Here is an 11528-nt window from a genome sequence, read left to right as displayed (position 1 = left end):
AATACGGCTGGAAGGGATAAATAAGGAGAGGAAATTTAAGCACTGCGTTTGGCGGGGTTGCACGCGGCAGGCTGGACGGATTACCAGGCAAAGTGTCCAAAATCTTCGTGGTTGCCTGTCTAAGCCATCCAAAAGGTCCACAAAATTTTAGTCAAAAAGATGGACAAGGCGGCTGCATATTTCAACTAAGTCAACGATGCGATACACAAAAAGGATTGGAATTCTATGAACCGAATATGTTACTTGTAACGTCATTAGTACTTTTCCTATCATAATTCGTTTTGATTGTGTGAGGATCTGATGAATTGTAAATTCAGTGATAATTGCTCGACATGTTTACAAATCGACAAATATTTTAGTCCTAATTCTACCCCCAAAGACTAGAAATATAAAAAATATCTAAATATAAAGAAGCTACAAGTATAAACTAAAAGATCTAACAATACCTAGATTTAACAGATATTGGATAATGATTATTACGTTATGTAACTATTAATGTTTTAATTCAACCACGCGTAAATTTGTTACTCTACTCTTACCTACTCATTTTAATATTTAAAATCTCTCTATTACAAGTTAATGATAAATAAAAAATATAATAATTTTAAGACAAGGTGTTTTTATATAGAAACAAACAAAATATAAAATTTTTACTTAAGCTTAAGTTTGATAAAGTGATTAAATATTAAATAATCTTGAAAATTTTGATTCGGACCGTATATTAATTTTTGTAACTTTACTGAAAGAAGCAGTACAATTTTAAAGATTGAAGTACAGGAAATTGCAATATAAGTTGTCAAAGAACAAGAAAAATTTTAAAATCAGATTTACTGTTTGATGTCGTTACATGAAAAAGTCAAGAGGCGATTATGCTTGAGAAGTCGGCCAATGAATACTGACCCAAAAAATTTGTAAAACAAGCTAACGAGAACCAGTACACCCGCTTCAGTAACGAAATTTCGTGCTCAATGATGCTTCGGGTCCTCCTGCTAGCGTTCGTCGTCTTGGGCCCCGGGCTAACCAGACGGGTCAGCTCGCACGAGGGATCGGGAGAGTGGAGTTGTGAGTCGAACTCGGAGATCCGAGTCCAGGCGGATTTCAGGCCGGGAGTCATTACCCTCGACGGTCACGCCGATGATTGGAAATACATTGATGGGTTCGAGTTCTCTCTCCTCCCTGCTCTTGACCCAGACGAGGACCACGAGTACAAAGATGGAACAATGACAGTGAAGGTAAGTTGGCTATTGGCTATTGCTTGGACTTCAAAAAAAGAAAAAAAAAACATTTGAACGATGAGTTTTGATGCAATATTTTTGTGGGATGTTCTTAGGCTTTACATGATGGAAATGATGTCTTCTTCTTGTTGCAAGTTGATGGGGACTATGCCTACTCCAAAGGGTAAACTTTTTTTAGAACTAGATTTAGTCTCTCTTTTGATGTGTTTGGCGATAAATTTGAATTAAACTCCTATCGAACCCCAAAAGATTTTGGTCTTTTTGATCCTGTTTGAGATGTCCAATAAAGTTGGATAGCTTGTGCCTCACAAGTAGCTACAAAAAGAAGCTTATTAAATTACAATGCCATTATCTTTGCAATATGCTTCAAAATATCATTATCCATGGCATGCCAAATCGGTTTACTTTCTTTCTTTTTGTTTTATGTGGTCTAGTTTTTAATAATCATTCCTTTCTATTCTGTAAATTGAATAGAGAGCATTTTGCAGTTAAATCTGTTGCCACACGCCAATTTATTTATGTAAAAGCTTTATGGTGAACTGGATTTTTACTCTTTAATGCAGGGATAACAGAAAATGTCCATCTGCAGCTCTTATGTTTCAAATTGGTGATGATGCTACCTATCATAATGTAAGTTAAGTCATCTAACTCTTGTGTTATATTTATCTTACTTTGATACTCTTTGTTAGCTTCTCATTGATGGAAGGATGAAAGTTGAGAAAGTTTATTATGGTGCAAGATGGGTGGCTGTAAAGAACAAAGGGGCTCTTGCACCAACAAGTCTTGCAAAGGCCATGAAGTTGACATTATGCACTTCTCTATTGGAAATGCTATACCTGGAAGGCTCTATGGTGGCAACCTGATAGATAACGGAGAGGGAAATGGAGGTGACAGGTAATGTAGTACAACTTAATTTGAAGTAGTACAAGTGAATACCTTGGCTGTCACAATAGTGAGTGATGTACTCTTCTGGTAAATGTTGCAGAATATATTTTTTTATGATAATACTTTTTATTTGCTGACAGGTTTGGTCATTTGGTTGATGTATATGCTTGGAACCCGCACTGTAGATACCTTGATGGAATGGGTCCTTCTGGTAAATTCTAAGATCAAGTAATTTTATGGGTATGTTTTCATGAGTGTGAAATATGCTTGTTTGAGATGAAAACGATGGGAGTTCCTTTAAGCATGGCAAAACAAAGTGGGATGATGCACTAAAGAAAGTGACTACAGTGGTCATCAAGGTGGCATAGAATGAGAACTACTCCCAAAAGTCATACCTTTATCTTTTATGTGACACTACAATGCTTGCTTAACAGATATGGCACCCACTAGAAATAACTTTTTGAAGATCTTGAAGTGTTAATCACTTTTTTGAGGACATTAAATCTTCGACATGGCACATCAACAATTATTTTTAATCTTATTGACAATGCATTATGATATGTCTGCTGGAATAGCTTATTATCCTTGCTTGCTAGTGTTTAAGTGTTGAATTACCTTTTTATCACTGTCTCTACCCTTTCCCAATTGCCTGCCATTTCTCATTTAAATGCCTTCAACCAGGATCAAATTACTACACAAAATATTTCTTGTTTCTGCTATCTTATTTTTTGGGAAGGAAAGAATTCTTGTGATAAGATAATCTAGTTATTTTATCATAGTTTTATGTTCCCAGTTTCCAACTCTTATCTTCACAGGATAAATTATGTCCTTTTTTCTCTTATTTAGTCAGATATTGTATAATCCTCTCCTTATCTCTGACATATTAGATTTCTCACTGTCATTTTAAGATGTTAGAATTATTTATTTTTGGTAGAAAACCAAAAATTCCCTTCATTCTATTTGGTTATGTTATCTTTGAGAACTTAGCTTTGCATATCGCTATATGAGTCTTTTCCTTGCTTTATGCATAAATCTCATGATCTGGACTGCTAGCTTTTTCTGAAGGATCATCCTCCTTTCCAAGATAATTAATTTTTTGTTTAGTATTTTTTCTTCCCCGTAAATGGTTCATTAAAACAATATTGTTATAGGAAACTTTCTAGTTTTTTACCTTCATGAACTAAATTCATTTCTCTTGCTAGAAGGAGATGATTCATCTTGATTTAGAAAACTTATAAATCCATTACACAGATTAACGGACAAGATGCTCATGAGTCTAAATTGCTGCATTTCCAGGTCTGCAATATCTTTTACATTCCTTGCTTCCCACCCTACTCCTTATTAATTTTCTATCCCTCCAGGGGTATGCTTTATTACAAAGCTAGTGGGTTTTTATTGATGTCCTTTAGTTGATTGATTGGCTTTGAGATCTGTATAATACAAAAAAAAAAAAAAATTTGTGACTTACATTTTTCTTGTGGCTTTATTAAGTATATTTAGTTGATGATGACTTGCTGCTCTGCTTCTCTCTGTTCTCTCTCGTTCCCCCACCCCCTGCCCCCTTTAAAAGGTATTGGTTATAATGTAGTTTTTATTTCTTCATGTTTAAATTATTAAGATTTATTTTTCTTCCCTGTTAGGAAATGATTCTAGTGGACAGAATAATTGGAAAGGAGCATGGTGGCACAGTAGCTTAGCAGTTCATTCAGGTAATTAATCTATCACTGTTATAGACTAATGGAGTTGAATATTGAAGCTGATAAATCAGTTCAGATGTATGGAGTGGACTCACTGTTGCTTGGCCATTTTTATTGGGAAATTTCTGTTGTTAAATTCAGACAATTAGTATATCCAGTAGAAAAAGCCCGAATGGTCTATAGGCTGATATGCATTTCTACAATTGAATGGTCCATATGCATGTTTCAATATCCTCAAACCTGCTGAGTATTGATTGCTCCTTTTTGCATGGTTTTGGAGCTTAGACAGGTGATTTCCATGCATCAAGTTGGTCAAGAGCATTTTATTCTGGAACAAAAGTACAAATGTACTTGCTTTATTTTTTTATTTTCCCATGTAGAGAGTTATTTTAATGTCAGGAACAACTCTTTGGTTTTATTAGCATTAATGTCTGTTGGTTAATTAGTTTTGATTTTTTTTATTCATTTTATGTTTAATCAGTGTTATGCTCAAGTGACTTAGAGAGTTAGACTTAATATTTCATCTTTCAGATTCTCAACATTAAACTTGCATACTTTAACAGGTTTTGTGGAGGAAGACAGTCCTTATTCCTCAGGAGGTCAGAAGGGAACATATTATTTTGAATTTTCTAGGCCTTTGAGAACCATGGATCGTCTTCAACAGGTTAGATAATAATCTTCTGGCTTTTGCCTTTCAGCCACTGGTAGTAAATGTTAATGTAAACCCACAGTTTTTGTGTTTTGGGAAAAAAAAAATTCTTTAATCTATGTATTCTCTATGTAATGTTGTTTCTGTTCCTTGTCAAATAATAGTATCAGGGATCATGGCTTCAAAACTGTTCTTAGTAACAATTCAGTCATTACCATTGGTAGATTTATTAAGGGACTATAGGAGCAATTGCTTCTGATGAACCTTGCCAGGGAATTTAAGATCCACTTATTTTACTTTAAATGTTTCGGCGTTTTCTGTTTTTCTTTTTGGCATATATTGGGCCTGGGCTGCATAAGGGGTAGCCGTCTCCCATCTCACAAGCCACCTGTTCCCCATGATATAATTGGTTTTGCAACTACTATCTTTGAAGACTTAATTTAATAGGAAGTCGTAATTTTGGATTATGGATTGAAGGTCTCCTTACAAGTAGAATTTACTCAAATTATATTAGTGTGACTGCTTTTAGATGGTTTATGATATCTATTTTAAAGACAATAATTTTTGCTTCTTTAGGATGTAAAGCTATTAAACATGTGCGCATGCTGCAAGAAAGTCTCAGCTCTGCTTATGTTCATCACATAATATCACACAGTTTCTTGGTTAGATGACCTAATGACCTCCATATTCTTAACCTGAACATCTCACATCTGCTGAGTTTCTTGGTTTACTTTTTGAAGAAAAATCATTGAGCCGACTCTGCTAGTATTCTAAAATTTAAAGTAGAAACTATGGTAAATAGGTATATTATGCTACCTTCCTAAGCAGAATGCTGATGCTTAAAATGAAAATTGAATATGTTACGAATTTCTATTGTTAAAACTTAAACCGATAATGCTGTTGTTCTCTTTCTGTTTAAGTGTTTACCTTGCAACAGCCGGACAGAAATGACTTCTCTCTTACATTGCAGGACGTTCAATTCACAATTGGTGGATCAAGCAAGATGTCTGTTGCACTCTGGTATCCTGTTGATGGGAATCCATGGTTTGGGTCTGGACACTATACGATTAACTGTGATTGGGTGTCATTGGATATCGCTTCAGGTGGTTCTGTGCTAACCAAGTCTGCATCAAGCAGCTCCTGGGATGTGACCAGCTCCTTTGCCCTTTTATTCTCTGTAGCCGCTCTCTGTGTAGCCGTATTTGTGGCATATCAGGTTTCTAGACACAAGAGTGTCCCATTTACACCAATGGAAAATCTTTAGATAGTTATACAGGTCTGCCTTTGTACAACCATATGAGTTTGAGCTTGTCATACATGTTAGGGATTGTACTATTGATTGAGTTTGTACTGCCTAGCTTTGTACCTTGAGCTGTCCCACTTCATTACATTTTTTAATAAATTTTAGGTTTAGTTTATTATCTGCTTTTCTGGGGTGAAGTTTGTCTCTTGTTGATGCGTGGTCTACTCCACTTTTCTGGCAGCCTGGCTTTCCGTAAAGGATCAAGTAACATCGTTAACTACTAGTAATATATTCTATGGGAGATCTGTCCTGGGAAGCCCAAAAACTTTCTGAGATCCCTTACTGCTGTTGAGATATAGAATGTTGCTACTAACTAATTGAAGGAGGTTGAAGAGAAGCCCTTCAACTTTTTCTGATAAGCAATTTAGTCCTCGTCATATTTCCAGAAACAATTATATGGTAAAAAATATATTTTAACCAATTATAATCGATTTTAGCATTCAAGCATTTAGTTAAATGATAAATACACGAATTTTATGTTATTATGGTATGGCCATGCCCGTCTTTAACCTCCGCGATTCCAAATGTCTATCATAGTGGCATAATTTTGGTTCTTACTTTCATGTTTTGGTTTAAGCCTAGGCCCCCATCCTCCGGAATGGGTTCAAAGGGACAAAGCGCAAGAAGGATTAAAACGACTGCGTTTAATATATTCTACTCTGGCACTTTGTAATTTGGTCCCCCTTTTCTGAGGCGGTTCCATTCATTCACTCCGACACTTGAGAAAGCGAAAACCCTAAAACCCTGATCACAGCTTAATTTTTTAATAAGAAAAAAAACCGGTTTGTTTATTTCCAGGCAGTTCCCCAAAGAGTTAAAGAGTGTTAATTTCTTCAGTAGATGTTTGGTTCCTAATTTATATCTTTGAAATTCCCTCCAATGGCTATCGACGGAAGCAAAACCTCCCAAGTTTCAGCCTCTCAACCACCGCGCAAAATCAACGTAAAGAAATTCGCGGAAGCCAGAGCCACCGAGCTCGAGTCGCTTCACTCTACTATATCAACTCGACTCAACGATGATTTCCGGTCACGTAGAAACAAGAGAAGGAGGACCACCGCATTCGACAATCAAGTCGCCAAGAAGAGAAACAGAAAGAGGCTGAGGTTGGTTGATAAAAGGAATGTTTCGGCCTTAGAGACGGAACAGAAGGAAAAATCTCCTCTTCCACGTCGCGTTCGTCGGAGATTGGAGCTTAAAAGGAATCCCGGAAGCGGTTTCGTTACTTCAGGGGATGGCACCAAGAGATTGAGAACGCATGTTTGGCACGCGAAGCGGTTTACAATGACGAAACGGTGGGGGTTTTACCTTCCTTTAGGATTGCAGGGCAGGTAAGCAAGTCCTTGTTTAACCTTTCCGATAGTGCAGAAAAGCCCAAATTTTTGTATTCTCTTATTTCTTTTTGTGTTTATGTGATATAGAGGAAGGGGTTCGAGGGCTGTGTTGAGGTGGTTCGAACAAGGAGTGGTTGTCCACGATGCGAGCTATAATGTTGCTGTTCAACTGGAGGGTCCGGAGGCAGGCACCTCCCTTTTCATTTTAAATCTAATTTATTTCTTTTCGGCTTCTTTTAGTTGATTTTAGTAACAATTGGATCAGACCTTTTATTGTTTTTTTATTTGCTGCCAGGATTCTTTAATGGCAACACTACAGATGGTTCTAGTGCCTTCTCCATCAGTTCAATCTCAAGGTGTTTCCAGCTCTGTTCTTTCCGGTATTACTTATGGAACTGCTATGGTATGTTGTTCAATTGCACCTTTTCCTTATTAGGAAGAATTACTAATACTAAATACTATGCTTGCTTTTTGTTTCCAGCTTCATTATGTCGGAGCTCCTTTTTCACAGCCAATTGCGCCTGTGACTTATATGTGGCGTCCTCATGAGAAGAGTAAAGAAGATGGAAATAATAATTGCCATGATGTTATTGAATGTAATGAGCCATGTAGAATTGGCTTTCGCTCTTGCTTTCGCCAGCTATGGATTTGGATTCATGCATCAGCTTTTAGCAAGGGATATGATGCTATAAAATGTGCTTGTCAAAAACTGGTAAATGATATATCACTGGACTTAATAATAATGTATTTAATTATTATACACTTTAATGAAGCTCATGAGTGTGAGCAAGCTATTTCATTTGGTCTCAGAAAGATTCTTAGTATAAACATCACAGGCTGTTATTATCTTAGATGCTAAGTTTTGTGTTTAATCATTTTTCAGATGATTGAGAGAGGTATCACCATTAATTGTTTTTCACGTGAGGGTCAGCTTGCAGAATTGGAGTTAATTGGGTCTAAGGCATTTCAGCTTCTTCAGAAGATTGTTCATCCTGTCACTTGGTTAGTTATTTAGAGGTAGAATCGGATAATTTTGAACCAAGATAAGAATTTAAAATACGCTAAACAAGTTGATTGCCGTTGCAGCATTCTAGAAACTTGTTGGCAACAGCAAAAGTGTTCAAATGCAAAGGACAGTGATGACTTTCAGAAAAAGAACTCTTTTACACTTGAAAATGAGGAACATGTTCCTTCTTGTGCAATTTTATCTTTTACAATCAAGGATCCTCGCATATTGCCTGCTGAAAGGACCACAGATTTTCTTGAGCCAGATTCTATCCTTGATATGCAAGAAGTTGAAGCTAATGAACATGTTAACTTAACTAGAACTGTATATGAGAATGAAGAGGTAGCCTCACCCTCATGTTTAAAACCTGAAGGAAATGAAATTTTATCTATCAACAAGAATTTGTGGGATGCTAGCAGTAGAATTGACCCCCCAGAGGAAGATAACATACTTTGCATGGAAAAGCATCAGCAGCGTATGGATTTCTTTTGCCTTGATGATCCAAAATCAGGGCCCCCAAAGACTTCAAACAAGGTGCAGTGCAAGCGTTCTTGCCCTATTTTGCTTCTAAAAAACAATAACGAAAAGGGCTCTCCTTTGGGGTAACTACTCTGTTCCTTTTTTCCCCACACATTAACTATTTTTAGAAAGAAGTTTACTGCTTCAAAATATAATGTATGAGAATTTTTTTTTGTGCACTATCGATGCATTTAAGAACCATCCTATCCAGCAAAGGAGAAGAGTGAGATGTGGTTTCACCTGCTGTGATGTTGTTCTAACATTGCATACCACCTCCTTTTGGTGGAGAATTGTTTATTTTTACATATGTGTTGCATTTCATGACAAATCATCCTGAGATCAAACAGCTGCACCCCCAAAAAGAGAGAGAAAGGAGGCCTTCACCTTAAGCTGAGAGAAGCATGATGGTGGCAAGTGGTTCTAGTTTGTGCGCTGCAGTCACAAACTTGTGCCATATATGTTTTTAAGTTCAGGCATGAGAATTTCAAATTGGATGTTTAACACAAAGTTTGTGTAATATTATGTCCTATTGATTCACGCAAATGGTTGGATAAAGCTATATTTGACGATGGCTTTTCTATGCTGCTTTAGGTTTACCTTGATTGATCAGGCAGGTTTTGTTAATTTTCTTAGCCTTGTGATCTCATTTTTATTTGCCATCATGAGAGCAAAATGTTTTCTTTGCAAAATCTTTATCCAGAAATCTGTCTTAGAACATCAATGATTTTTCTTCCTTCATTCTGCATTTCAGATGGTCTGTCATACTACCTTTAAGTTGGACTAGGGTCTTCTGGTTTTTTCTTGTCTCCAAGGGGGCTCATGCTATTGGGCTGAGGGAGAAACGCTGGATATCATGTGAAGTAAGTGTGTTTGGATTTAAGAAATTTGACTTGAAGCAATAAATTATCCAAAATTGCTTGTTAATTTTCCTTCGTTTGCAGGTTGGACTGCCTTCTTTTCCTTCAGATTTTCCTGACTGCAATGCATACTTAGCCCTAAAGGAAATTGAAGAGACTGCCTCTAGGCAAAATGCAGAGCAGCGTCCTCTGGCTGTAAGACCTTTTAGAATTTCCATTCCACCACCGTGGGATGTTGTCCATGTTGCTTTGGACAAACTAACCATGAGGGTGAAAGAAGCTCAAAATTCTAGTGGAGAAAATATGGTTGGAAAAAACTCATTGAAAAATTCAAGTTATGAAAGAAGTGATGTAACAAGGTGTCGTAATTCATTTGATGGCATTGTAGCAAGGACATCAAGTATGCTGACTGACTTCTTGAATGGCATCCATGGTGAACATTTGCTTTTATTTCCTCAATTTCAGAATAGAAAGTCAAGTCTTATTAAGTTTATGAAGGATAAAAGCATGATGGGAAGAGGAGAAAATGGGATTACCCAAATTAGCTACAGCCATAAGTTATGTTACGTCAGGGTTCATCTCCATGCATACAAGGAGGGTGTTTTTGAAGAGGGAGCTGTTGTATGTGCACCCTGTCTCACTGATATATCAGTATGGACTTCCAGGTAGTCATTTAAATAAAGTTCCTTGTATACAAGTAATTCTTAATCTGAAACCCTTGCAAGATCGTGAGTGCAACATGCATGTAGGGGTCTTCAAATGGTTGGAATAGCTGCCTATAATTTGTTCATTCCAGCATGCTTTGAACATTAAAAATGCATGACTATAGTTATGCGACAAACAAGAGGTTGGACAAGGATTATCTGGGTGCATTCTCTGATCCCTTTTTCAGGGTGCATTAATCACCCCTATTTAATTTAACAGGAGTGAATTTTGATTTGTCCGTGACACATTTTTGTATAGAATTTGCCGTTTCTTTTATTCGTGAGATTAACTAGTTGAATTTGGATACATTGCAGCTCTGGTAGCATTGAATGTGGACTTAAATTGCCTGATTCTGCCGTGAGGTCATACTTTAAAGAACAATCTTCTGGTAAGTGGGAACTCCAAGTACCAGAGGATTCTGCTTCTAGAGAGTATCATCGGTGGCCAGTTGGTTTTGTCACTACTGGATTTGTTCGAGGGAGGTTAGTTTACCTGCTTTTTCTATATCACTACCGCAAAACTATATTCTCTTCAGTATTGCATTTAGCTATTTTCTTAGATTCTCTTCAGTTTGGTTATGATAATTTTCTTTGTATATATGCAGCAAAAAGCCAATAGCAGAAGCTTTTTGTGAGGCTGTCTTGCTTGCTTGTCTGAGGAAGGAGCAGTGGAATGAGATCCCAGTGCATCGTAGGAGGAAGGAGATATATGTCCTTGTTAGGAACCTTAGATCTTCAGCTTGTAGACTTGCTCTTGCTACCATTGTCCTGGAACAACGGGAAGAAGATGTGGGATTCTTGTAAAATTTTGCCAACCTCTGGTTAACCAGTACATCGTGGGAGGACAAATTATTTATCATGTAACCGGTTTTCTTTGTTTTTCTTTCTTTTTTTTTTTTTCAATTGCGGCAAAGGCTTTGGAGGATAGTTTGGGGGAGCATATGGGAACATCAACCCTTTCTTCTAGAACACTTTTCAATCATGTCCTGATTAGTTGATTCCCGTTTCCAATACAATGTTGGCCCCCAATCTTTGTTCTCAACCTTTCTTTTTGAGGATAAATGGCAATTTTCCTTATCCAAGAAATAGAGAATAAGAAACTGCTACCAATGGAACTGTAGAAGCTATATCAGCAACTATACATAAAAAAAAATAAAAATAGAGCGTCCAAGCTATATTTACAGTCTAGAATTACAGATATCCCAATTATGAACATAGAGAAGCATTTCCGGCAGCATCCACTTAACCTAAATCTGACAGAATCAAGAATACAGTGAAAAACATCTTCATTGACATGCCTCATCTTCCCATGTTTTCCTGCTATTCCTCTCAGACCAAATAA

The 11528-nt window shown here is 36.8% G+C and overlaps 2 protein-coding genes across 3 annotated transcripts; both read left to right on the top strand.

The window, feature by feature from the left end:
* Window positions 808-5887, top strand: LOC18613716. The gene is made up of 8 exons (XM_007051077.2): window positions 808-1232; window positions 1331-1398; window positions 1799-1865; window positions 1975-2129; window positions 2261-2331; window positions 3761-3829; window positions 4381-4481; window positions 5437-5887. Exons 1-8 carry the CDS (start codon window positions 969-971, stop codon window positions 5728-5730), a joined length of 1089 nt encoding a protein of 362 aa, XP_007051139.2. The 5' UTR covers window positions 808-968; the 3' UTR covers window positions 5731-5887.
* On the top strand, window positions 6470-11228 carry LOC18613715 (ribonucleases P/MRP protein subunit POP1). Of its 2 annotated transcripts, none has more exons than XM_007051076.2 (10): window positions 6470-7097; window positions 7188-7284; window positions 7396-7503; window positions 7582-7812; window positions 7984-8102; window positions 8187-8708; window positions 9377-9485; window positions 9567-10147; window positions 10502-10669; window positions 10792-11228. In XM_007051076.2, the coding sequence occupies exons 1-10, from the start codon at window positions 6649-6651 to the stop codon at window positions 10988-10990; spliced, it is 2583 nt and encodes an 860-aa protein (XP_007051138.2). In that variant the 5' UTR covers window positions 6470-6648; the 3' UTR covers window positions 10991-11228. The 2 variants fall into 2 exon arrangements, with proteins under 2 accessions (XP_007051138.2, XP_017982425.1); XM_018126936.1 differs by having other exon boundaries at window positions 6590-7097; window positions 7188-7288.

Source organism: Theobroma cacao, chromosome 1 (assembly GCF_000208745.1).
Source record: "Theobroma cacao cultivar B97-61/B2 chromosome 1, Criollo_cocoa_genome_V2, whole genome shotgun sequence".
Taxonomy (NCBI): domain Eukaryota; kingdom Viridiplantae; phylum Streptophyta; class Magnoliopsida; order Malvales; family Malvaceae; genus Theobroma; species Theobroma cacao.
The sequence above is the reverse complement of the archived record's forward strand: the minus strand, read 5'-3'. Positions and strand labels throughout refer to the sequence as shown.

Coding starts and splice junctions, on each gene's coding strand:
- LOC18613716 (XM_007051077.2), top strand. CDS start 969: ATGATGCTTCGGGTCCTCCTGCTAGCGTTCGTCGTCTTGGGCCCCGGG. Junction 1,233..1,330: donor ATGGAACAATGACAGTGAAG/GTAAGTTGGCTA, acceptor GGATGTTCTTAG/GCTTTACATGATGGAAATGA. Junction 4,482..5,436: donor CCATGGATCGTCTTCAACAG/GTTAGATAATAA, acceptor CTTACATTGCAG/GACGTTCAATTCACAATTGG.
- LOC18613715 (XM_007051076.2), top strand. CDS start 6,649: ATGGCTATCGACGGAAGCAAAACCTCCCAAGTTTCAGCCTCTCAACCA. Junction 7,098..7,187: donor CCTTTAGGATTGCAGGGCAG/GTAAGCAAGTCC, acceptor TATGTGATATAG/AGGAAGGGGTTCGAGGGCTG. Junction 8,103..8,186: donor ATTGTTCATCCTGTCACTTG/GTTAGTTATTTA, acceptor TTGCCGTTGCAG/CATTCTAGAAACTTGTTGGC.